Source organism: Equus przewalskii, chromosome 3 (assembly GCF_037783145.1).
Source record: "Equus przewalskii isolate Varuska chromosome 3, EquPr2, whole genome shotgun sequence".
Classification (NCBI taxonomy): Eukaryota; Metazoa; Chordata; class Mammalia; order Perissodactyla; family Equidae; genus Equus; species Equus przewalskii.
This window is the reverse complement of record NC_091833.1, coordinates 56,237,280-56,260,877: the sequence shown is the minus strand read 5'-3', so window position 1 is coordinate 56,260,877 and position 23,598 is coordinate 56,237,280. Positions and strand designations below refer to the sequence as shown.

Below are 23,598 nucleotides of genomic sequence, written 5' to 3'. Positions count from 1 at the left end.
TGATCTCATCACGAGGAGTATCTTAAATAAATTCAGTGTCATCATTATTACAAAGTGCAAAAAGCTCTCCTTGGCTGATGATTAAGCAACAGTCCTCATCTGCAATCCACGGAAACTTAATAAGCAATTGGGCAACATCAGACACAAATCTCTTATCTTACTAGAGTGAGCATATGTTTTTCTTTCTTATAATATGGTAATGTATTAAGTCCATTTTAATAGAGTCTCAAGTTCTTACTCAGAGTGCTTAGCATCTTATTAACATAATAAGCAAGGTATTCCCCTTCCTATCATGTCAACACACCAAAAGTATGTTTCCTTTTCATTTTCCCAGGTATCATGGTATATTGCTGAATATTTGGAAATAGAAAAGCATAGAGTTTACTTTGAAATTCTTTTATATACTTCCACCAGGTAAGTACTGTACCAAAGCCTGTTTATTTCAAAGAGATACTTATGTTTAATTCCCATGACCTTTATTTTTACATTTTGCTACTTTGCACTCAGTAACTAAGCTAAATATGGCATATATTTTGTTATTCTTACATAGCATGTGTTTCTCCTCTCTTATATTTTGGAGTTTTGTTGTGAATATACATAATCTTTGCTGGTGCTTTTGCAAAGAACGGAATTTCTGGGATTGGGTGCTAAATTCCAGGTTTCGATCTTTAAAACCCTGGACTTTAAGTAGGAATGCATGTTATACAAAATAACATACTTCCTGAGCATAACAAAGACTTTGCAATAGGAAATAGAGACTTGCTGAAGCTCGTTAATTTCTTTGCTGCCATTCTTTCATGTAATGTCTCAGGAACAGGTCTGAATGCGGTTTTGAATTTAAATGGAAAGTTAAGAAAAAGACAATTGAGTTAGGCTTACTCTAATTCAAGCCTTTCTCTGAGGAACAAGGCTAAATTTACAAATTTTCCTTTTTTCTTTCAGTGTTGACAGAGAAGCCGATTTGTTGAAAATCCCCCTCCGTGTTTCAAGTTGGAAGACATTACTAGACTCATTGACTGAAAACGTTTTCATGATTGTTTAAATTTAGATTTTTTAGAGATTACTTCATCAAAGAACTGTTGACCAAATGGTAAATTTAATCAGGTTTCCACTGAAAATGCACAATCTCAATGAATCATAACAGAACAATATATAGGCAGACAATGGCCTCACATTGTACTAACATATGGGTCCTTGTAATCAAATTGTTACAGTTTAATGAGCCCAAAGATTCGTAGGATGCTTTACTGTTTCCTGAAAGTGACAAACTCTTGATGGAGTAGGACTTCAGAGCAAATGTACTAAACATGAGCACTCTGGCAGTTTCAGGAGTAAGACACGCTGTGTTCAGTAGCGCCTGCTCAGCACTCAAGGTGCTTTTCACTGTATGCCCCTCTTATTCAAGGATGTGATTACTACCTTGTGTGAACTCTTCAGCCTAGCATGCAAAGCCTTCTTACCAGTTTTCATCCTCTAGAAGGCTTCCTTTCCTCGACTCTCCTACTAGGCCCCTCAGAACTATCAGAACAATGTGTGGCTTTTTCCTACATAGAACCTACCTTTCTTGCCTGCACATTTCACAGTATGCCATCCCTTTTCTCCTTTAATTTGTGCCAGCCTACCTTCCCTTTCACAATTTGACATGTATTTTTCTAATAAACAAAAAACAAAAACCCTTCATAATTAATTCCATGTGGCTCTTCAAACCTCTATTTACCTCTGCTTTCTCTTTGTTGTGCTACTATTTTTAAGACTTTGGCCCATCCATTTAAATTCATTATGGCTCTATATTGAGAATAATGCTAATGCTACTTTCCTAGTGGATTTGTTGCCATGATTAAACAAGACAATGCATGTAAAGTACTTAGAACAGGGCTGACATATGGTAAAGTCTTGATAAATACCATACTAAAGCAAATACTTACGTAAGTGGCTGACTCTCTTCTAAGCCTTTCCTTGTGTTTAATTCACCCATAATACCTCTTTTCAGGAGGCACTTATAGAACTCTCCAGATAGAGAGAATACTGAAACCTATGTCCCTCATCAGTTAGAATGTCTTAAGTCAGATGGATTTCTTTTCATTCTCAAGCTATTTGAATTTTTAGATCTTTTTAGGTATTAGATGATGTTAAATTGTTGGTGGTTGTTAATTTTAGCACAAATACTAGTTTAGGATGCAATCCATTGTTGGCACTTAGAACAGTGCCTGGCATGCAGGAGGCACTCAGTAAATGTTGTTACTATTATCATTATGGCCGTGTTATGAGTGTCTGGGGTTTCTCTCTCTTTCTGTTCCCCTGAATTCAATAATTAAATTGCATTTAAAAATAATGTCCAAAATGCCTTTTAAAACATTCCAGAATATATTCATTAACTTAAAAACAAGTCAGTGATATCCTAGAGATTATTGTGTCTACATCACTTAAAGTTTCTACATTGATGACATCCTAATTTTTGAGATAACTTTTTTAAATTGGCAAAGCTAACAGAAAGTGAAGCATCCTACCAGATGTTTTAATTAAAATATTTTAGCACATCCATGAAAATCTTCAAAATCAATTCACTAAGTACTCAGAAAGCAACCACCACGGGCTCAGTGTTGTACTATGTGTTAATTCCCAAGGATGATCTGTAGAATATTAAAATCCAAACATGGATTCTGAAAAGTTTTGCCAGCTGCCAAGTCGGATTACTTTAAATCCATGTTTTAAAAATGCAAAACTTTGTTCTAAAGGAAAAGGCTTTAATAAAAACCTTTACTTTGTAAGTTTCCACAGATATTTTACCCTTAAAAAAACGCAGCTTCAACAAGCCAAGGTCTTCCACTGCGTGCTTACTAAAATTTAAAAGGTGAAAAGAAAAGGTTTAAAAAAAGCACTTGTGGCTAAAAGAGACCTTCAAAGATATTTTCTTTGAGTTTCTTTCCTTGGGAAATTCATAAATTTTTCTTTATATCCAAACATTAGCGATAATTTGCCTGTAATTTATAATTTTAAAAATAACTTAACAAAATCATTAATGTGCTGTGTTACTGATTTTGGTCACAAGACTTTCCAGAGTCTTCTGTTCCAAGACACCCCCCCTTGCAAAAATGGACCTTCAGTTACCTGACAACTATTTTTGTCCTGCATAAGATTGTTTTAGAACGAGCTTGGCAGCGCTGATCTAGATATCCACATATCCTGGCAGTCTCAACATTTTTAATTTTGGATTGCCATTTGCATCCCTCCTGTGGCTCGGCACTTCACCGAAGTCTGAGTCAGTGCACGGCGTCAGACCTGAACCTGGAGCGGGTAATTTGCGACGACGGAAGCCTGAAACTCAGTCACAAAACGTGGGGCGGGGCGAACGGCCACTGCTCAGCACCGGTTCCCAACTGACTGGAAGGAACGAGCTGGGTGCAACCTCCCGCCCCCTCGGCCACGCCCCCGGCCCCGCCCCCGCCTCGCCTCCTGTCGCTAGGGACGCTGCGGGCAGGGCAACTGCGATGGATCCGGAAGAGGGCTCGATGGCCGTGGACAACATAGTCACTCAGTTCAACACCTACGAAGACTTCCTCGACTCCCAGATTACTACCGTGGACTTGTACTACCTGGAGGTAAGGGCGGCGCCGCCGAGGAGTGGCCACCGCCTTCCCGTCCCTCGGACCCTTCCGAGCCCCAGCATCGCGCAGTCTTCGCCCCCGGCGGCGGGCCGCGCAGACCTCAGGCCCAGCGTTTCCCGCCCGCGGCGCCCACGCAGCGGCGGCGGTGACGCGCCCGCCCTGCTGCCCCGCGCCGCTCAGCGCGCCCAGATTGGCGCCCCTCCTGTCTCCTGGCGCAGACACCCGCGCGCGCACGCGCACCTGGGGGAGCCTCGGGTTTCTGTATCTCAGCCACACCTGTCGCTCCCAGCCTGTGTCCCTTTCCCATGTCGTTATCTTAAGAGGACGGTGGCTGGCGTCCAAGGCCTGCTGAGACTCTTCGAGTGTGAGGTGTGATTCAGGTCTGACGCCCTGTTGCTTCTTCCTTTGCCAATTTGTGTTAAAGAAGAAGACAGTATCCTTCCAGGGCAAGGGATAGTGTTATCTTGGGCATTTGGGTCTAAAAACTTCCACTCCACGGTAGTTGATTCAGAAAGCCCTTTGATTACGGGTATGCTGTACAGGTCGTTGTGCAGGCATATTCCTGTCTCAAATTTATCGAGTTAATCACAACTAAGGTTGATAGTAAAAAAAAAAGCCTGCCATACAGCAAAATTGGGCGTGAGGGGATTGGCTACTGTCTTCCACCCGACAACCATCCCATATTTCGGCCTCCTCACCCACACCAGGTTCTTAAAGGTGTGTGTGTGTGTGTGTGTGATGGGAGGATGGGTTAGGGAGCTGGGGAGTAGAATTGGTTCAGTGGTATGGCTGGTATGGTAAGCATGTGTCATGCATCATGGATCATGCTTTGTGATTCCTGCTCTTTCTTTTTTGGTCATCAGTAATTGACAGCCTATTATAGTTAGAAGAGCCTAGAGTCACGAGATTCGGGTTCTAATTCTGTATTAGTGCACTTTTAACCAATTTGAAACTCCATTTCTTCATCTGCAAAATGAAGGGGCTGGACTAGATTACTTTCAGAGTTCCTTATGGCTGTAAAATTTTGAGTCATCTATACATCCATCTGTCCATCCATGCATCCATATATTCATCTATCTATTTAATTAATACACCTTCACCAAGCCTACTGTAGTGGATGTTGCCTTAATTGCTAGGAATGTAAGTAAGAATCAGTTCTAGACTTGCTCTTAGTCACCGAACTTTAGTATAGTGCTTACAGTCCAGTCTAAGTTTTATATATTCAGCAAGTATTTATTATCTTCCAGGTACTCTTTTATCGTGTAGTATATTCTACTGCCAAAAGTTTTCAATTAATTTCAATAAAACTTAGTACTAATGATTCATACACAAAATGGCCATCTTATCTTTGCTGGATTCATTCTCTACCCTTCCCCACCCTTCTCTGTGCCCTTGGAAGCTGTCCTCTGTGGTCATTAGCCAGGCTCTTTTGGCTTTCGGTTTGTTTCAGCCCATGGGAGGTCAGAGGGCTGAAAGAGTGTAATTAGAGAATTAATTCCCTGTCATCTTCCTACTGGTTGTGGTTTGGAAGTGGCTTCATTCCTTAGGTTTGGCCAACTTCTCATTCCATCAGCTGTAGCATTCTTTCTCCAGGTGCCGGCGGCACTTCCTGTTCTAGGGGCTGTTGCCTCTCCTGTCTCCTTTCAGACCTAAATGGTGTTAATGACTTCCCACTCTTGCTTGCCCAAGGATGCTTCACCATCTCCTGTTGGTTTCCATTCATCCTGCCCATATCTTTGTAAATTGTTCTTTTACATTTTTAAAATCATCTCTTTTGAGTTTGCCTGCCATGACCCTGACCTCTATATTATCATTTAATATCTCAGACCACTATAAGTATAAAAGTAGTGTATGAATATAATAACTGCATTGCTTTTTATGTGATACCTGATTAGAAAGGAAGGGAAGTAGGAGAAAAAAATGAAGACTGACACTAGTTAACTGTTTGGTGAGCTGGAGAGGGGTAAGGTGGTTAAGGAGGAGAAAAGAGGCCCTTCATTCTGTGTCCCTCGTGCTTTGCTCATTTTACTAGACAGCTAGAAACCATTAAAAGAAATTCATGACAGAATCAATTAGATTTGTCTCTGCTAGCCCAGATAACAATATTTGTTCTAGGAGTTAGTATCATTTTACCTAATTAAACCAATCCCCAACATCAATATAAAAATACTTGGAAAGTTTTGGGAAAATTTTTGCACTGTGATATTCCAGATTTTTTTTCTTGTTAATTCTTCCATGTGAAGTAAACACAGTCCCTTCATTTCGGAGGCTGCCTGTGACCGCTAGTGAAGTGAAAGTCCCACTGAATTTCTTTTCCCAGATAAGGAATCAAGGGGTGTTTTTAGAATTATTTAAAAATTTGCTTAACTAATGGATCCTAATCATGGCTGTATTGTTTACAGAGATTAGCCATGTGGAAGTTTTATTCAGAGGTTATCTTCTCATTATTTGGAAAATAGAAATAAATTGTACAAATTAAATCTTTTGGATATAATCTTAAAATTATTTGGCAGACATTGATTAAGTGAGATTCTAGGAGAAATCCTTAAAATAATTTACCATGTTTATACAACAAGCCAGCTAATAGCCAACCTTTGTATTATTCCATTATTTATTGCATTGAGGTACAGAGTAAATACTGTTCCCTATGAATATCTTAGTTCACGTACTTCAGTATCAGCTATACTCTTTGTTTATTCAATAGAAAAATAATTGGCATAAATTAGTTGCTCTCTGCTTAAGAGGAGTCCTATATTTTTTCCTTAGTAGGTTCACAGAAGTACTTCTTCCTAAGTAAAAATATCTAGTTTCCTCGTGAACATGAAATCTGAGGATCAGAGAGTAAAACTGAACCAAGAATACCACGCCCATGATGCTTCTGAATCTTTATCATATAATGATGAAACTAAAATGCTTTGAGCCTAATATCATCCTCAGTGTCTCAGACAATCCCCCAAATATATATTGTATGTATTTACAGTATGTTCCATTCAATTTTTATTTATATTGATTTCAAAAGCTAGTGCTGGGAGGAGACAAGAATGGAAGAGGGAAAATTCCCGAGGAGAATGTGTAGAGTGAGACAAGACGGGGGCCTTAACACAAAATGCTGGAGAACTACCGTTACTTACGGCATGGACATGGAGGTGGTGCTCACAAAGGAGAATGAGAAGGGGGTCAGAAAGGTAGGAGGAAGTACAGAGAATAGGATGATCCAGAAGCCAAGAGCAGCTGGATAGCAAGACCAAAAACCCCTGACAACATTTGCACAAAACTAGGTGAGAGTTATTCCTAAGAACCCCAGCATAAAAGCAGATGGGGAGAAACCTTCCATAGCCACAACACCTGGAAGGTATCAGCATCCATGCAGGAGAAAAGCAAAGAAAACAATGAAGCATCTAAAGAACCCCAAAATAAGAAACTGCAAAATAGTCAACAGGTATTCACTGGAAGTGGAGTAGTCCAATTTGAGAACAGCAACTGAAACTGGGAGGAGTTTTGGCCACTAATTAGTAGGTGTGTATGAAGGTTCCCAGGTGAGGTCTGACGGAGCTGGAGCAATGTAGCTGCTGTGAACTCTTGAAGCTACCTTCCGTAGCTCACTTTTGGGCAGTGCTTGACAGAGATGCCATTAGGAGTGGAATCAATATTGAGTAGGATAGGGACAATTGAGACAAAATTTGAAACAGAAGGGTCAGATAAAAGTGAGGGAGTAAAAAAAAAATTATAAAAGAAGAAATTGCAGAAAACAACTGCCAAAGTTTTGAACATTATATGGAAACAAAATAAGAGGGAAGTTCTGTGAGCCACAGTTTCTTCTAAGATTCAGGAAAACCAAAAATGAGCTATAGAAAAGTATTGAGCATTCTAGGTTATTATAAGAAAAAAGAGATGAGACCCACACATCTATGGACAGCTAATTTTGGACAGGGGAGCCAAGAACATACAATGGAGAAAGGAAAATCTCTTCAATAAATGGTGTTAGGAAAACTGGACAGCTACATGCAAAAGAATGAAAGTAAACTGTTATCTTACAGCATACACAAAAATTAACTCAAAATAGATTAAAGATTTGAATGTAAGACCTGAAACCATAAAAGTTCTAGAAGAAAACATAGGCAGTATGCTCTTGAACATTGGTATTAGCAGCATATTTTCAAATACCGTGCCTGACCAGGCAAGGGAAACAAAAGGAAAAATAAACAAATGAGACTACATCAAACTAAAAAGCTTCTGCACAGCAAAGGAAATCATCAACAAAGGGAAAAGACAACCTAACAATTAGGAAATGATATTTGCAAACCATATATCTGATAAGGGGTTATTATCCAAAATATATAAAGAACTCATACATCTAAACAACAAAAAAACAGACAACCCAATTAAAAAGTGGGCAAAAGATCTGAACAGATATTTTTCCAAAGAAGATATACAGATGGCCAACAGGCACATGAAAAGATGTTCAACATCACTGATTATTAGAGAAATGCAAATCAAAACTATAATGAGATATCACCTTATGCCCATCAGAATGACTATAATTAACAAGACAAGAAATGTGTGTTGGAGAAGATTGGAGAAAAGGGATCTCTCATACACTGCTGGTGAGAATGCAAACTGTGCAGCCTCTATGGAAAACAGTATGGAGATTCCTCAAAAAATTAAGAATACAGGGCAGACCCTGTGACCAAGTGGGTAAGTTTGCTCTCTCTGCTTCAGCGGCCCAGGGTTTTACTAGTTCGGATCCTGGGTGTGGACATGGCACCATTCATCAGGTGATGTTGAGCCAACGTCCCACATGCCACAACTAGAAGGACCCACAACTGAAAAAATATACAACTATGTACTGGGGGGATTTGGGGAGAAAAAAAATAAGATTGGCAACAGTTGTTAGCTCAGGTGCCAATCTTTAAAAAAAAAAATTAAGACTAGATCTACCATATGATTCAATTGTCCTACTGCTGGGTATTTATCCAAAGAACATAAAAACACAAATGCATAAAGATACATGCAGCCCTATGTTCACTGTGGCATTACTCACAATAGCCAAGACTTGGAAACAACTTAAGTGCCTATCAAGGAACGAATGGATAAAGGAGCTGTGGTATGTATACACAATGGAATACTACTCAGCTATAAAAAAGATGAAATCTTGCAATTTGAGATGACATGGATGGAACTTGAGGGTATTATGCTAAGTGAAATAAGTCAGATGGAGAAAGTCAAATACTGTATGATCTCACTCATAAGTAGAAGGTAAAAGCAACAATAACAATAACAAACAAACACATAGACACAGAGATTAGATTGGTGGTTACCCGAGGGCAATTGGGGAGGGAGGAGGGCAAAAGGGGTGTCTGGGCACATGTCTATGGTGATAGATTATAGGTAGTCTTTGGGTGGTGAACATGAGGTAATCTACACAGAAATCAAAATATAAAGATAGATTGAAACGTTTATAAAGATAAATGAAACGTTTATAATGTTATAAACCAATGTTACCTCAATAAAAAAAGAGCACATGCACAAAAAAAGAAAATGAGGAACAGAATAGTATTCCTACAGTCTCTTACAGAACTGTAATCTTTTTTTTGAATACAAAGTAAAAGACATTAAGAAAAATGGTATACACATAAAAGAGTTCAGAAATGATGTGACAGAATTCAGGAGAGAATTAGGAACAAAAGGAACTCTTTAGAAATAAAAGCTGAACTAGAAGGAACACAGCAATGGATAAACATAGTAGATAGTATCTTGAAGGAATAGAAGGTAAAAAGGAGGAAAATTAAAGAAAAAAAAGAGATAAAGGAGTCAGGCAAAATTAGCAATTATTGCAGATAGAAAGCATGTGCAGCATACACATAATAGGAGTCCCTGAAGAAGTAAATCAGAGCAAGAGAACAGAACAAATCCTAAAAACGAATAATTCAAGAAAACCTTCTTGAAATAACAAAAAGGATTCGAAACTACTTATTGAAGACCACACTCTGCACTTGAGAATTTAAACCTGGTGTGACCAATACCAAGATGTATTTAGTAAAATTATATGAACTTTAAAGAAAAAGACAAAACATTTGGACATCGAGGCATAAACAGCAAGTGGCTTATAAGGTAAAACAAATGAAATTATTATTATACTTTTTAACAATGCTTTATGCCAGAACAAACTGGAATCACTTTTTTAAGATACTCAAGGGAAGAAAATGTGAGCCAAGGGTTTTATATCCATCTCATCTGACTTTCAAACATAAAGGGCACAAATTGTTATCAATATGCAAACACTCAGTTTTCTCTTGGGTCCTTCCTAATTAATGTGTTAGAGAATGAGCTTTAGACAACCAAAATGGCTAAGACAACATCAGTGTAAGGATTGGTAACATTGAGCTTTCACAGCTACTAATGTCACAAAAAAGGGAGAAAACTAGACATGGGTGCGTGAAAGAACAAAACACCACTAACAGGCTTTCTAAAGACCTCAAACCTGAATCAGTTCCAGCCTCTGTATGCAGCCGCTAATTTGCAGGACACACAGAAGAGAGAGGAACCTATTGCACTGCACCATGCACATGCAGTCAGCGAAACCTGATAGTGGGGAACTACAGATCAGACTGCACAGGTTCTTCATTGGATAGGAAAGGGATGGAGGGGGAGGATGCAAATTAAGAGAAACTTAGAAGCCATGTGAAATTTTGAAAAGTAGGCAAGACTCAACTGGCATCTAGGGATGCACACTTGGCTGACAAACCTATAAAGAAGCGCAAGGAAGTGATTACTATAAAAGTCAAGAGAGTGGCTACTTTTAGGGCAAGATAAAGGTGGTGGTGATTAGGAAGGAGCACATGGAGAAGCTTCTGAGATGCCTAGCAAAGTTTTATTTCTTGACTGGAGTGGTGGTTACAAGCGTTTATCTTATAACTGACTAAGCTCTGTTTTTTACATTTGTTTTGCGTAGGTTTCTATATCTGTTTTATTTTACAATGAGCAAGTTTTTAAAAAGTGACTGGCTGACTAAACTAACTGTAAGAGAAATCTTTTAAATTGAATGATATAGTAATTGAGGTGGTAGTTTTGTTGAAAAACCTCAGCAGCATTGTTGATAGTTTATCAGTAAATAACCAGCTAATTAATCTGTTCTGGATATTCAACTTTCTAGGTTTTAGCCTTAACAGTGACAATTAAGCAGTGTTTAATTGCTAAAAGACTCACAGGACCCAAAATGACAATGCGTATCAATCTATAGTTTATTTCAGGAAAAGGACACAACCTAGCATCAGCATTAAAGTAAGGTGACGTATCACAGCCAAAAGCTATCTCACAGCAAGAGGTCAGGAGGGGCCAGGTGCAAGTCCATGCTATATGCAGAGGAGAATTATACATCCATTAAGAAACAGTTCCTGGCATACTGTGAGGCCGGGCAAGAAATAGAGCAGCTGGCCATGGAATCACCAAGGTACCATGCATTGGGAACTCCCCACGGTGAACTGAGTTCTTTCAGATCCGCCAAGTCATAAGGTTGGGCAGGCCCAGTAACAAGTCATCATCAGATGGAAGCACTACACTGGTACAGAGCATGAATGAGAATAAAGTAGGTGTGCCAGCTGCATAAGCCAGAGCCTGGATCCCAGGTTTTCTACTGCTATTGGATGTGCACCTTTCTCTCAGCTCACATATATGGCTATACAGAGACTCTCTTATAAGTGGCTAATAGAGGAGGGAAAAGTCCAAGTTTGGTATATAAATGAGCCAGGTGGTATGTGAATGCAGGCTGAAAATGGACAGCAGCTGCACTACAGCCTCACCTAGGTGAAGTCTGCAGAGACTGTGGTAAGGCACATCCTTTCAGGAGTCGTCTACTTTGAACAGAGAAGTGGCCCGCAGTTTGACTATATAGGACACATAGGCAGGGGTAAATACCAGAGGCAAATGTGGATGAACATATGGGAATGGTCACAATCTGCCTACCAGAGAGCATCTACATAGAAGAGGTACTAAATAACCAAGTAGACAAAATGATATGGCCAGGTGCTGTCAGCCAGCCTCTTTTATTGGCCACCTTAGTGCTGGCAGAATGGGCACATGGATGAAGTGACTACAATCACACAGATGGAGGCTATGCATGGGTCTAATAGCATAGGCTCCCATTTGCCAAGGCTGATCTAGCGGTTGCTACCTCTGAATGTCCAACCTGTCAGCAACTAAGTCCAATGCCTGTGATGTAGCACCATTTCTTAAGGTAACCAACCAGTTGGTGTCAAATTGACCACACTGGGCCTCTTCCACTTTGGAGGAGCCAGCAATTCAATCTGATAGGCATAAACACATATGGTAGTAATGGGGTTACACTTTCTGCCTATAGTCATAAGCCAGCTCCACTATCTAAGGGCTTATGGAATGTTTTTTTCTTTCAGTTTTATTGATTATATAATTGACATATAGCACTGCATAAGTTTAAGGTGTAGAGCATAATAACTTGTTATATATTGCAAAATGATTAGCACAATAAGTTTAGTTAACATCCATTATCTCATATAGATATGAGAAAAAAATATTTTTTCCTTGTGATGAGAACTTTCAGGATTTACTCTCTTGGCAACTTTCAAATATACCATACAGCAGTGTTAACTATAGTCATCAGGTTGTACGTTACATCCCCCAGTACTTATTTATCTTATAGCTGGAAGTTCGTACCTTTTGATCACCTTCATCCAGTTCCCCCACCCTCTTGCTTCTGGTAACCACAAATTTGATCTCTTTATCTATGAGTTTGTTTTGTGTTTAGATTCCACATGCAAGTGAGATAATACAGTATTTGTGTTTCTCTGTCTGACTTATTTCACTTAGGATAAGGTCTATCCATGTTGTCACAAATGGCAGGATTTCATTTTTTATGGTGGGATGGTATCTCACTGTGTATATATACACCACTTTTCGTTATCCATTCATCCATCCATGGACACTTAGGTTGTTTGCATGTCTTGGCTGTTGTAAATAGTGCTGCAATGGAACACGGGGGTCCAGATATTTCTTCAATATAGTGTTTTTGCTTCCTTTGGATATATTTCCAGAAGTGGAATTGCTGGATCATATGGTAGTTCTATTTTTGATTTTTTGAGCAACCTCCATACTGATTTCCATGGTGGCTGTACCAGTTTACAATCCCACCAGCTGTGCACAAGAGTTCCTTTTTCTCTACATCCTCACCAGCATCTGTTACTCTTGTCTTTTTGATGATAGCCATACTAACAGGCATGTGATGATATCTCATTGTGGTTTTGATTTGCATTTCCCTAATGATTAGTGATATTGAGCACCTTTTTATGTATCTGTTGGCCATTTGAATATCTGCTTTGGAAAAATGTCTATTCAGGTCCCTTGCCTGTTTTAGAATTGGATTATTCGTATTTCTGCTATTGAGTTGTGTGAGTTCTTTATGTATTTTGGATATTAACCCTTATCAGATATATGATTTGCAAATTTTTTTTGCATTCTGTAGGTTTTTTCATTTTGTTGATCATTTCTTTTGCTGTGCAGAAGCTTTTTAGTTTGATTTAGTCCCATTTGCTTATTTTTGATTTTGTTGCTTATGCTTTAGGTGTCGTATCCAAAAAATCATTACCAAGACTCATGTCAATGAGCTTTGTTCCTGTGTTTCTTCTAGGAGTTTTATGGTGTCATTTAAATCTTTAATCCATTTTGAGTTAATTTTGATAGGGTTCTAGTTTCATTCTTTTACATGTGAATATCCAATTTTCCCAGTACTGTTTATTGAAGAGACTGTCTTTTCTGTATTGAGTATTCTTGGCTCCCTTGTCAAATGTTAGTTGACTGTATATGCATGGGTTTATTCCTGGGCATTCAATTCTGTTCCATTGGTCTATATGTCTGTTTTTGTGCCAGTAGCATACTGTTTTGATTACAATAGCTTTATAATATAGCTTAAAATCAGGAAGTGTGATGCCTCTTGCTTTGTTATTCTTTCTCAGGATTGCTTTGGCTATTTGGTGTCTTTTGTGGTTCCATATAAATTTTAGGATTTTTTTTTTACTTCTTTAAAAAATGCCTTTGGAATCTTGATAGAGATTGCATTGAATCTATAGATAGTGGCTTATGGAATATTTGATCCACAGACACAGGGTCCCATTTAACATTGTGTCAGACTAGGGACCTAATTTATAACAAAGGAGCTATGGGAGTAAGGACCTGACCATGTGGTTCACTTCTCGTAATACTTTCTGAAACATTCAGAGCTGCCAGCAGATAGATCATTGGAATGCATTGCTGAAAGCATAACTGAAGTGCTGATTTGGAATGATAATTTGAGAGAATGGGGTGCCATCCTCCACGATGCAGTGTATACTTTGAATCAAAGACCTTTGCGTTGAGTTTTGTTCCCTTGGTCTGGGAACTAAGAGGTTGAAGCATCTTACTGTCATTCCCAATGACCGACTTGGGGAATTTGTACTTTCTTTCATCACTGTGGGCTCTGCTGGGTTAATTGTCCTGGTACCAAATGGGAGAACACTTCCGTTAGGTGACTCAGTGAGAGTCCCATTAAATTATAAGTTACAACTATTGCCTGCAATCTTCAGGCTCCTTGTCTAGGAATTGGAAGGCATGGAGAGAGTCACCGTCTTGGCAAGAATAATTTGACCGTGATCATCAGGAAAAGTTAGGGCTTACAAAATCGATCGTGAAGGAATGTGTTCAGAATTCTGGTGATTCACTTAGATGCCTCTTGATACTTTCTTTCTCAGTTGGTTTAGACCCTTCAGGAATGAGAATCTGGTTCACACAACTGGATATGCTACCACCACCAGCAGAGGTGTTAGTTGAGGGTGAGGGGAGTCTAAAATGGATGGTGGAGGTAGGAGATGATAAGTATTTGTTGTGGGTCTGAGCCACATTGCAGCATCAAGGGCTGAAGTTCACCCCAATATTCTTCCTCTTCTTGCATACATATGCGTAGTCTTCAAAAAATTATATTTTATTATATATGAATATTTTCATTATATGTAAATATATATATTATTCTTCATTGGTATTTTCTACATAAAATTTAGGCAATATCTATAGTTTTCTGTAACTTAAAAAAATTAACATTAAATCTTGGAGACATTTTAATGTCTCTCTACATTGATATCCCTATTCTTTTTAAGTTGCTTCATTGAATCCATTGTTTTCTTAAGGTGGTCCTTTAGAAGTTCATTTTCGTTATACAGATCTTTTGTACATCCTTTTGCCCCATCATTTCTTTCTTTTTGTCCTTTTACAGATATTCTTCTTGAATGAATCATAAAATGCTGTCTTCATTTCATCATCTTCCACTTTTCAACCTACTGCAAGCTGGCCCCCATCTTCGTCATTCAATAGAAATTGTCCTTGCTATGGTGACAAATGAGGGATGTGTCACTAAATCCAATGGATACCTTCTAGTTTAATCCTTCAGTTTTTCACTGGGAGGATGGATTGTATTGGTATACAGCTAGAAGCAGGAAGAATTTTTTGTGAAGCCTTTTTAGTATATTAAGAAAGAGAAGATTATGGCTAAAACTGAAGTAGACACTGCAGGCTTGTAGAGCCCTGGGTATAATCAATCAATCTTCCTCCCTTGCTTTGTACCTATCCATCATCTGTCTGTCCATCAATAATAACAGTAGGAAACAAGAAAGGATGCTACTCTAGGGGACCAGAAATTGTGCGTATTTCTGGTAAGTTATAAAGCAGATATTATCAACTTAACAAGATAGAGAAAACTATAGCCCAAAATGAATAAAGAACAGTATTGGAAAGGTAAAACTGGTTTAGAGAAAAGTCAGAGTCAGCAGTAATACAAAGAGCAAGAGAGAATCTATAATTGATTGAAGAAGTTAATTCTACATAACTAGGCCAGAGGTGTACCCTATCTCCAGCATACACACCTGCAATGTTTAACCCAAGGATAAACAAGAGAACTGCTCTTTCAGAGTGAAATACATGCCTAACAAGAAGTCCAGATGAAGGGGGGAAGGGGCCTAAGACGTAATCAGAACTAAGCTTGAAGTAACTAAACAGTGCTAGAAGTCCAGAATAGATGCTGAAAAGGAGAAGAAAATCTGGAAAGAGTTACACTTATTATGCTGAGTGTTTCTTATTTTGGCAGTTGGGTTGGAGAAGGTGGGATATATCCCAGCCTTCTTCCTTCTTCATGCCCGCATATCCTCAAGTGGAGTCCGTACTTTGTCATGCTCTGTTCTTTTACACATAACTTCCACAGTTCACCTCTTCAGAGGAGAGTCTAGTTAGGGAACCAGACCTGTACAACTACAGAGGGAATCCACGCTAATGACTATACCAATTAAACTAGTCCTCTGTTTATAAATACGTATCCCCAGATGTTTGAGGAAACACAATAGCATGAAAGAGAAGGCCCAAGATGAATAAGGAGAACAAAACAAAACATTCAAAACCCAGAGAGAATTTTAAATACATTCCAATTTTCTACCTTAGTTACATTTAGTATCTGTTAAATCTATAAGCAAAATAATGGACTGGTATGAAAAGGGGGCAATCAGAGAGCAGGAAAGAATCCTTGGAAATTAAAACGTAATTGATGATGTTTTTAAAAAGGCAAACTAATAGAATGGGCACTTTTAAAGGACAAATTAATGATCTGGAAGTTAAATTTGATGTAATTAAACCAGAGTGTAGTGAAAAAGAAATGAGGAAAATAAGAAAGAGTTATGTGAATGAAAATATGAAAGAATAATTCCAAGAGGCTCAATATCTATCTAATAGACATTCCAGAAAGAAATTATACAGAAAATGAAGGGGATAAAATAATCAGTCGAGTAATAAAAAAGTTTCTCTGTGTTGGAGATAAGCACAAGATTGTAAGTGCCCATCAACTATCCAGTAGGATGAATGAAAAAGTGCCACATCTTGGCAGATAGTGGTAGAATTTCAGAACTCTGATAATCAAATAATTCAAAAATAATTCAAATTGGACGACATCAAAATTTAGAGCTTTTGTGCATCAAAGGACACTATCAATAGCATGTAAAAGCAACTCGTAGAATGGGAAAAAATGTTTGCAAATTATATATCTAATAAGGAGTTAATATCCAGAATATATAAAGAACTCCTACAACTCAACAACACGAAAGCAAACAATCTGATTAAAAATTGAGCAAAGAACTTGAATAGACATTTCTCCAGAGAGCATACACAAATGGCCAATAAGCACATAAAAAGATGTTCAACATCACTAATCATCAGGGAAATGCAAATCAAAACCACAATGACATACCACTTCATACCTGTTAGCATAGGTATTGTCAAAAAAACAGAAAATAACAAGCGTTGGTGAGGATGGAGTAATTGGAACACTGCACCATTGGTGGGAATGTAAAATGGTGCAGCCATTGTGGAAACAGGATGGCAGCTCCTCAAAAAATTAAAAATAGAATTACTATGTGATCCAGCAATTCCACTTCTGGATATATAGCCAAAAGAGTTGAAAGCAGGGACTTCAACAGATATTTATATACCCATATTCATAGCAGCATTATTCACAGTAGCCAAAAGGTGGAAGCAACCCAAGTGTTTATTGATGGATGAAAACATAAACAAAGTGTGGTATATATCTACAATAGAATATTATTCAGCCTTTAAAAGGAAGGAAATTCTAACTCATGCTACAACATGGATGAAGCTTGAGGACATTATGTTAAGTGAAATAAGCCAGTCATGAAAAGACAAATACTGTGTCGTTCCACTTATATGAGGTACCAAGGGTAGTCAGATTCACAGAGACACAAAGTAGAATGGTCATTGCCAGGATCTGGGTAGTAAGGAGAATGGGGAATTATTGTTTAATTGGTACAGAGTTTCAGTTTTGTAAGATGAAAAGAGTTCTGGTGATGGATGGTGGTGATGGTTGCACAACAATATGAATTACTTAATACCACTGGACTTTACATTTAAAATGCTAATTTTATGTATATTTTACTACAATCAAAAAACTAATTCAGAGTGTCAACAACTTACATATAAATGAGAATCAGCTTGATCTTAAATTTTGCATTCCCACTAGTGATTCCAGAAGAAAATGGAGTAATATCTTTAAACTTCTTAGAAAATTTTATTTTGAATCTAGAATTCTGGCTGCATTAGATATTCTGTTTGGCCCTTGAGATCTACCTTCTGTTCCCCAACCTGCTCTGTGCTCTGTGCCCCAAGAGGTTGACTTCTGTTGACTGCTTCAACAGGGCCCCCTTTCCCTTTAGCCAATTGGGTTCAGCCAATAAGAGGCAGCAGCAAGAAATTAGAAGCCAGAGGAGAGAGAAGTCGGGCATTTTTTTCTTCAGACTCCTTCCACACTGGGCTGCAGGTTAACAATGGATATTTTCTTGCATCAAACCACAATTTAGGATCCGGCAACTGTCCTAGAGCTGTCTCCCCTGGTTCTATGAACTGCTTCCTTCCCTCACCTCCGTTTGGATGAGTTAATGGCTGTTAATAGCTCAGTTCTGTTCCTAGCTGCAGGGTGCTACATTATCCCTCTTGGATTTCTCTTAACCCTATCTATACCTTTGTAAATTAACTCAGCCATTCAATTTCCTTCAATTATTCCATTTGAATGTATCATCTATTTCTTGTCTGGACTCTGACTAATGAACTAGATAACCTAACATTCAAATGGGAATGCAAAAGAAAGACTTTTTGGAGAAAATCAAGGACTCCTAAAACCACCTACCGGTCTTTTCTCAATTTGTAACTTGAGCAAATGCTTCATACATTTTCATATAGAGTTTCAAATGTACTATAAACTTGTGTATGGTTTTCTTTTATCTGCTGTTATAGCTCTTTTCTGATTTCTGAAATTGTTTGTGTATTCTTTGTTTCCACCATCAGTCTTGCCAAATGTTATCTATTTTATTGGTCTTTTTAAAGAATAAGCTCTTAGCTTTCATTAAGCAATCAAAGCTGACTGGATCTGTATATTTTAATATCTATTTTTTCATTTTTCCTGTTGTTTCCGTTAATTCTTTCCTTCTATATTATTTAAATGTATTTTGCTATTCTTTCTCTACTTTCTTTAGTTGAATGGTTAGCTGTTTATTTTCAGACTTTCTTTTTTCTAGTAAATGCATTGATGCATTTTTTCTATGGCTTTATTAAGGTTTGATATGTAATTTCCTTGCCAAAAATTTTAAGTTCTGTTTGACAAATATATCATAAATAAGTCAAAAGACTATCAACTGCCTGAGAATAAATATTTGCAAAATATAATCAACAAGAACTTTCTAGCTAGAATAAAGCCCTATAAAGCAATAAGAAATAGATAAAATCCAATAGAAAAATGAGCAAGTTTAGCAAACAGGCAATTCTCATATGAACACTAAAAATAATAATTATATGAAAAGTTGCATATATATGGCATAATATCATTTATGAAAAAAAATTTTTAAAAATCATGAAACTATACCAAATATTTCCCCCTTTCGTGATCCCCCCTTTCCTATGTAACGAACCTGCTGCCAAGTGGGTGGCTAATCCCAGAGCCCTGGGCGCCTCATTTTCTTTCCCCCAGGCCTGCAGCACGCTTACAAACAACCCACTCCGTTATATTTCTTATTGCCACTAAAATGTCCTCCGGCAGCAAACATTTGGTTACCCAAAGCCTTGTCTTCATGGCAGGTATCTAGAGGTGATAAATTAAATAACTTTTGCCTTTACATTCCACGGACTACGGGGTACTCTTTACCACTATAAACAGGGCTTTTAATGCCTTTAATAAGATCAGAGACCCAATTCCAGGTAACTCAGAACCAATTCAGAGAACCATCCTTAAATTTCTATTCCTCTGGAACCGTTGCCAGTAACTAATTGTGATTCATTCAGGATTCAGTCAGAGAAGCAGAAACACACACAAACTTCATATTCAGTGATTAAACATTTGAATCAGAAACCTGATAAAAATGTTTGCTAGTACTTTTAACTTTTTATTGGCAGTCTGGCCAAAGCAATGCTACAATGAAAGCAAAGTGTTATAAATTTTGGAAAAAGGAGTCAAGAATGTTATTTATAGTCAGTATGATTATCTATTATGAAAGTGCAAGAAAATTAACTGGGACCCTATTAGAACAGATCAATGAGTTTAGTACAAAAATCTAAGATTGAGCTACAACAGTACTTTATTCTCTAGCAATAAACAACACAGTAACAACAAATAACACAAATAAAAGCTAACCGAGCCTGTGGGGGCAATGTCAAGCATTCTAGTAGGGGTAGACTTTCTCTTCTTTCTTTTTTGGATGAAAACCACCTGGGTGCCCCAGATGCTGGGTGCCCCTTGTCCCACACTCATCAGTAAGGAGTCTGGCTCACAGCAACTGACATGCGAACCACAAACCTGGTCTGTGCCTCACCCCGACCCCTACTCAGAGAAATAGTGCGGAGGCACTTCACACCAAGGGTGCAGCCAGGTCGGTGGTGGGGAATGGTCGGTTGTGGGGAAAAATGGTTAGCACATTTTTACCTTACCTGAAAGGTAAAAAGTCAACCTGGAACACTCACTCACCAAAAATATCTTTTAAAAATTAAAGCGAATGGGGCCGGGCTGGTGGTGCAGCGGTTAAGTGCGCACGTTCCCCTTTGGTGGCCTGGGTTCGCTGGTTTGTGTCCCGGGTGCAGACATGGCACCGCTTGTCAAGCCGTGCTGTGGTAGGTGTCCCACATATAAAGCAGAGGAAGGTGGGCACGGATGTTAGGTCAGGGCCAGTCTTCCTCAGCAAAAAGAGGAGGATTGGCAGTAGTTAGCTCAGAGCTAATCTTCCTCAAAAAAAAAAAATTAAAGTGAAATAAATATATATATATATATATTTTTTCAGTCAAACAAAAGCCAAGATAATTTGTTGTCAGCAGACCTATACTACAAGAAATGTTAAAATTTAGGTGGTAGAAGGAAAATCATGTATCAGTAGGAAACTGGAGTCTCCACAAAGGAATAAAAAGCCCCAGAAATGCTAAGTGTGTGAAGAAAAAAATATTTTATTTCTCAGTTCCTTTAAAGATGATTTCTTTAAGGATAACTGAACATTTAAAGTGGAGAGATGACTCGTGGTTCCAGCAGTTAGAGCGTAGTAATGGGAAGAGAGGCAACCAGCTTCAACTTGCTGCTTGTTTTCTCAGTAGATCTTGTCATTTATCACAATATATGTTAGTATAGTTGAATGCAGAAGTATCCAAATGGTTTTGTGTGGCCCAGGTAAGGCACACAGGAATGCATAATTCATTCCGTATACAAAATGAATACACCAACTTTTTAATGGTCTTTATTATGTGAAATACTCTTTTGACCACAAGCAGTTCATATTCTGCTAGCAGAACCCCGCAGTCTCACAGAGCTCAGCTGAGAGTTCTTCCCATAAGCTCAGTGCCAATAATACATTTAAGAAAATTTACACTCAAATCATCGAGCTTTTTCTAAGTCAAACCCAAAACCTGCATTGCTCTTTCTATTAAATATTAATTCCACTAGGTGGAGGCATTGGCTCAGTTTTGTGGTTCAGACTAAAAAGGCTGGGGATGCCGAGTATAGTAAGCAGGGCAACAAGTCAGAAAGAAGGCAAATAGCCCCCCTCAAGGCCTGTTTGCATGGTGTCAGCTTGGCAAATGTATCCACATTGTTACAGTGGATATGCAGGTTCATGTTTGCTTTTAATGTTTAGCAAAGGAAAGTAGCAAGTTTCCTAGATTGATAGTATCTGAAGTTTTTGGTTTGAACTTTAAAATAGCCACTGTAGGTTGAATAGATTATTAAGCCTGCATCTTAAGTTTTCCCATTTAATCCTGTTAGATGGTTTTTGCATTCAGCAGTAGTGTAAGTGAGGGTGTATAACAATAAAATACATGCCGTTTTCTCTGTATTTCGGATTTAATTAAGATGATAATATAAGGACCATTATTAATGCAAACATGATTTAATGTAATGCTTTTGTCTTTATATTAGTAACTTCAAGTAAAATGACACCTTTTCAAAATTATGGGGAAACTATTCTTTTTTGAATGTGCCATGCAAGTGACAAAAATGTGTGAGACAGTTCTTAAAGTAACTGAAATATAAAGGGTCTAAAAGATTGTGGGGAAATTCTTTTTCACTTTGGAGCTTTGTGTGGTCATCTTCTTAGGTTTCTACTTTTCTGTTTTTATTGGTACCACCATTATATGTAACAACATTTTTCTACATAAATAGGAAATTCATCTGCTCTTTATTTTTGTATTTGAAGTTATAATGCTCTGTGTCATCACTTAATTGACTTCAAGGAGGTGAGTCTGAAATGTTGAACTTTCTTGAAAGCAAACCAATTCTCTTTTTGTGCAGTTGGTTTTTCAAGTCTTTCTTGTGTAAGTACTATTGTCTCTAGTTTTATTGTTTTAAAGATATTCTATTAATTATCTACAGCTGTTTTCATAAATTGATTAAAAACAGCAGACTTTTGTCCTTCAGTCCCTTAGAGAGGATTTAGTGATTGATGTTATTTTTTTTTTTTCATCTTACATCCATGGGAAAAGGATGACAAATCAGATGTTTATAAAAGTATTGTTAGAAAGAATTCTAAATTTTCATATCTGAAAATCTTGTCTCATTTGTGAATAATAAAGTTGCTTTTTCTTTTGAAACAATTATTCAGTATACGTAGGATAAAATAGGGTGTTTCATTCATCCACAGATCTAACAATTGATTTTCCCTGTAGGATGAAAGCCTGGCCCGCCAGTTGGTGGAGCTAGGCTACCGAGGGACTGGAGAGGTGGTGAAAAGGGAAGATTTTGAAGCGAGGAAGGCGGCTATAGAGATTGCAAGATTGGCTGAAAGAACCCAGAAAAAGTAAGTGTCTGTGTTCCAGATCTGGATTTTATATGATAGCATAGAGTCTATGGAAAAATCCGACTTTGTTGGGATTGTTATAATAATTTAGAAACGCTGGTTGGAGCAGGTAGAACTTGGAATATCTTAAGTCTGTATTGTCCAGATCAGGAACTGGAGCAATTGTGATATACTTGCAAGTAACCCATGCAACTCTGAGCTACTAGCTTAAGAAATGTAAATACCAAAATGTGGTCATCATACCAATAAGTTCCTGTTAAAAAGTATCTCAATATTATTGGCTTTAGGTATTTATATACTAAAAATATGAGTGACTTTTGCCTCAGAATTCTTTGTACTTTTGAGGTCTGTAAATCTTTGGCATCATTTATGTTCTTACATTTTTATAAGCATTGATTCATTCAACTCTATTAACAATCACTGACTTTTGTTAACATGACTGATATATGTTTATATAAAATATGAATCTAATAAAATATATTAAACATATGAAAGACATGTATACCTAAAGTGAACTGTCTCAAACTAAGACAATTTGAAAAAGACTTGACAAAATAACTATCTATTTACTTTTTAAAAATGAATGCTAAAGTTATTGGAGCTGGCCCTGTTGCCGAGTGGTTAAATTTCTGTGTGCTCTGCTTCGGTGGGCCAGGTTCATGGGTTTGGGTCCTGGGCATGACCCACTCCACTCATCAGCCATGCTGTGGAGGCATCCCACATACAAAATAGAGGAAGATTGGCACAGATGTTAGCTTCGGGTGAATCTTCCTCAAGGGGAAAAAAAAAGAATGCTAAAGTTATAAGTGGAGAGGATAATTACTTAGAAATTGCTATATTATTATTAGATAACATCAAAAAACCCCTCAGTAATCGAGTAGAAATCTTCTGTGTATATTTTATTGTTTTGAGGAAGATTAGCCCTGAGCTGACATCTGCTGCCAATCCTCCTCTTTTTGCTGAGGAAGACTGGCCCTGAGCTAACATCCGTGCCCATCTTCCTCTACTTTATATGTGGGACGCCTGCCACAGCATGACTTGACAAGCGGGATCTGAACTGGCAAATCCTGGGCCGCTGAAGCGGAACCTGCAAACTTAACTACTGCACCAACGGGCCGGCCTCT

The 23,598-nt window shown here is 38.0% G+C and overlaps 1 protein-coding gene across 7 annotated transcripts in view; it reads left to right on the top strand.

Annotated features, from left to right (window-relative positions):
• The first annotated feature begins 3,293 nt into the window (after window positions 1-3,293).
• CFAP299 (cilia and flagella associated protein 299) overlaps window positions 3,294-23,598 on the top strand; it is a 567,043-nt gene continuing 546,738 nt past the window's right edge. For 2 of the 7 annotated variants that reach the window (XM_070612730.1, XM_070612723.1), the window contains exons 1-2: window positions 3,435-3,599; window positions 22,344-22,474. In XM_070612730.1, coding sequence (XP_070468831.1) covers window positions 3,489-3,599; window positions 22,344-22,474 — 242 coding nt within the window. In that variant the 5' untranslated portion in view covers window positions 3,435-3,488. Of the gene's footprint in view, window positions 3,600-22,343; window positions 22,475-23,598 lie in introns of all 7 variants that reach the window. The other 5 variants (XM_070612727.1, XM_070612726.1, XM_070612725.1 and 2 more) reach the window with 5 other exon arrangements.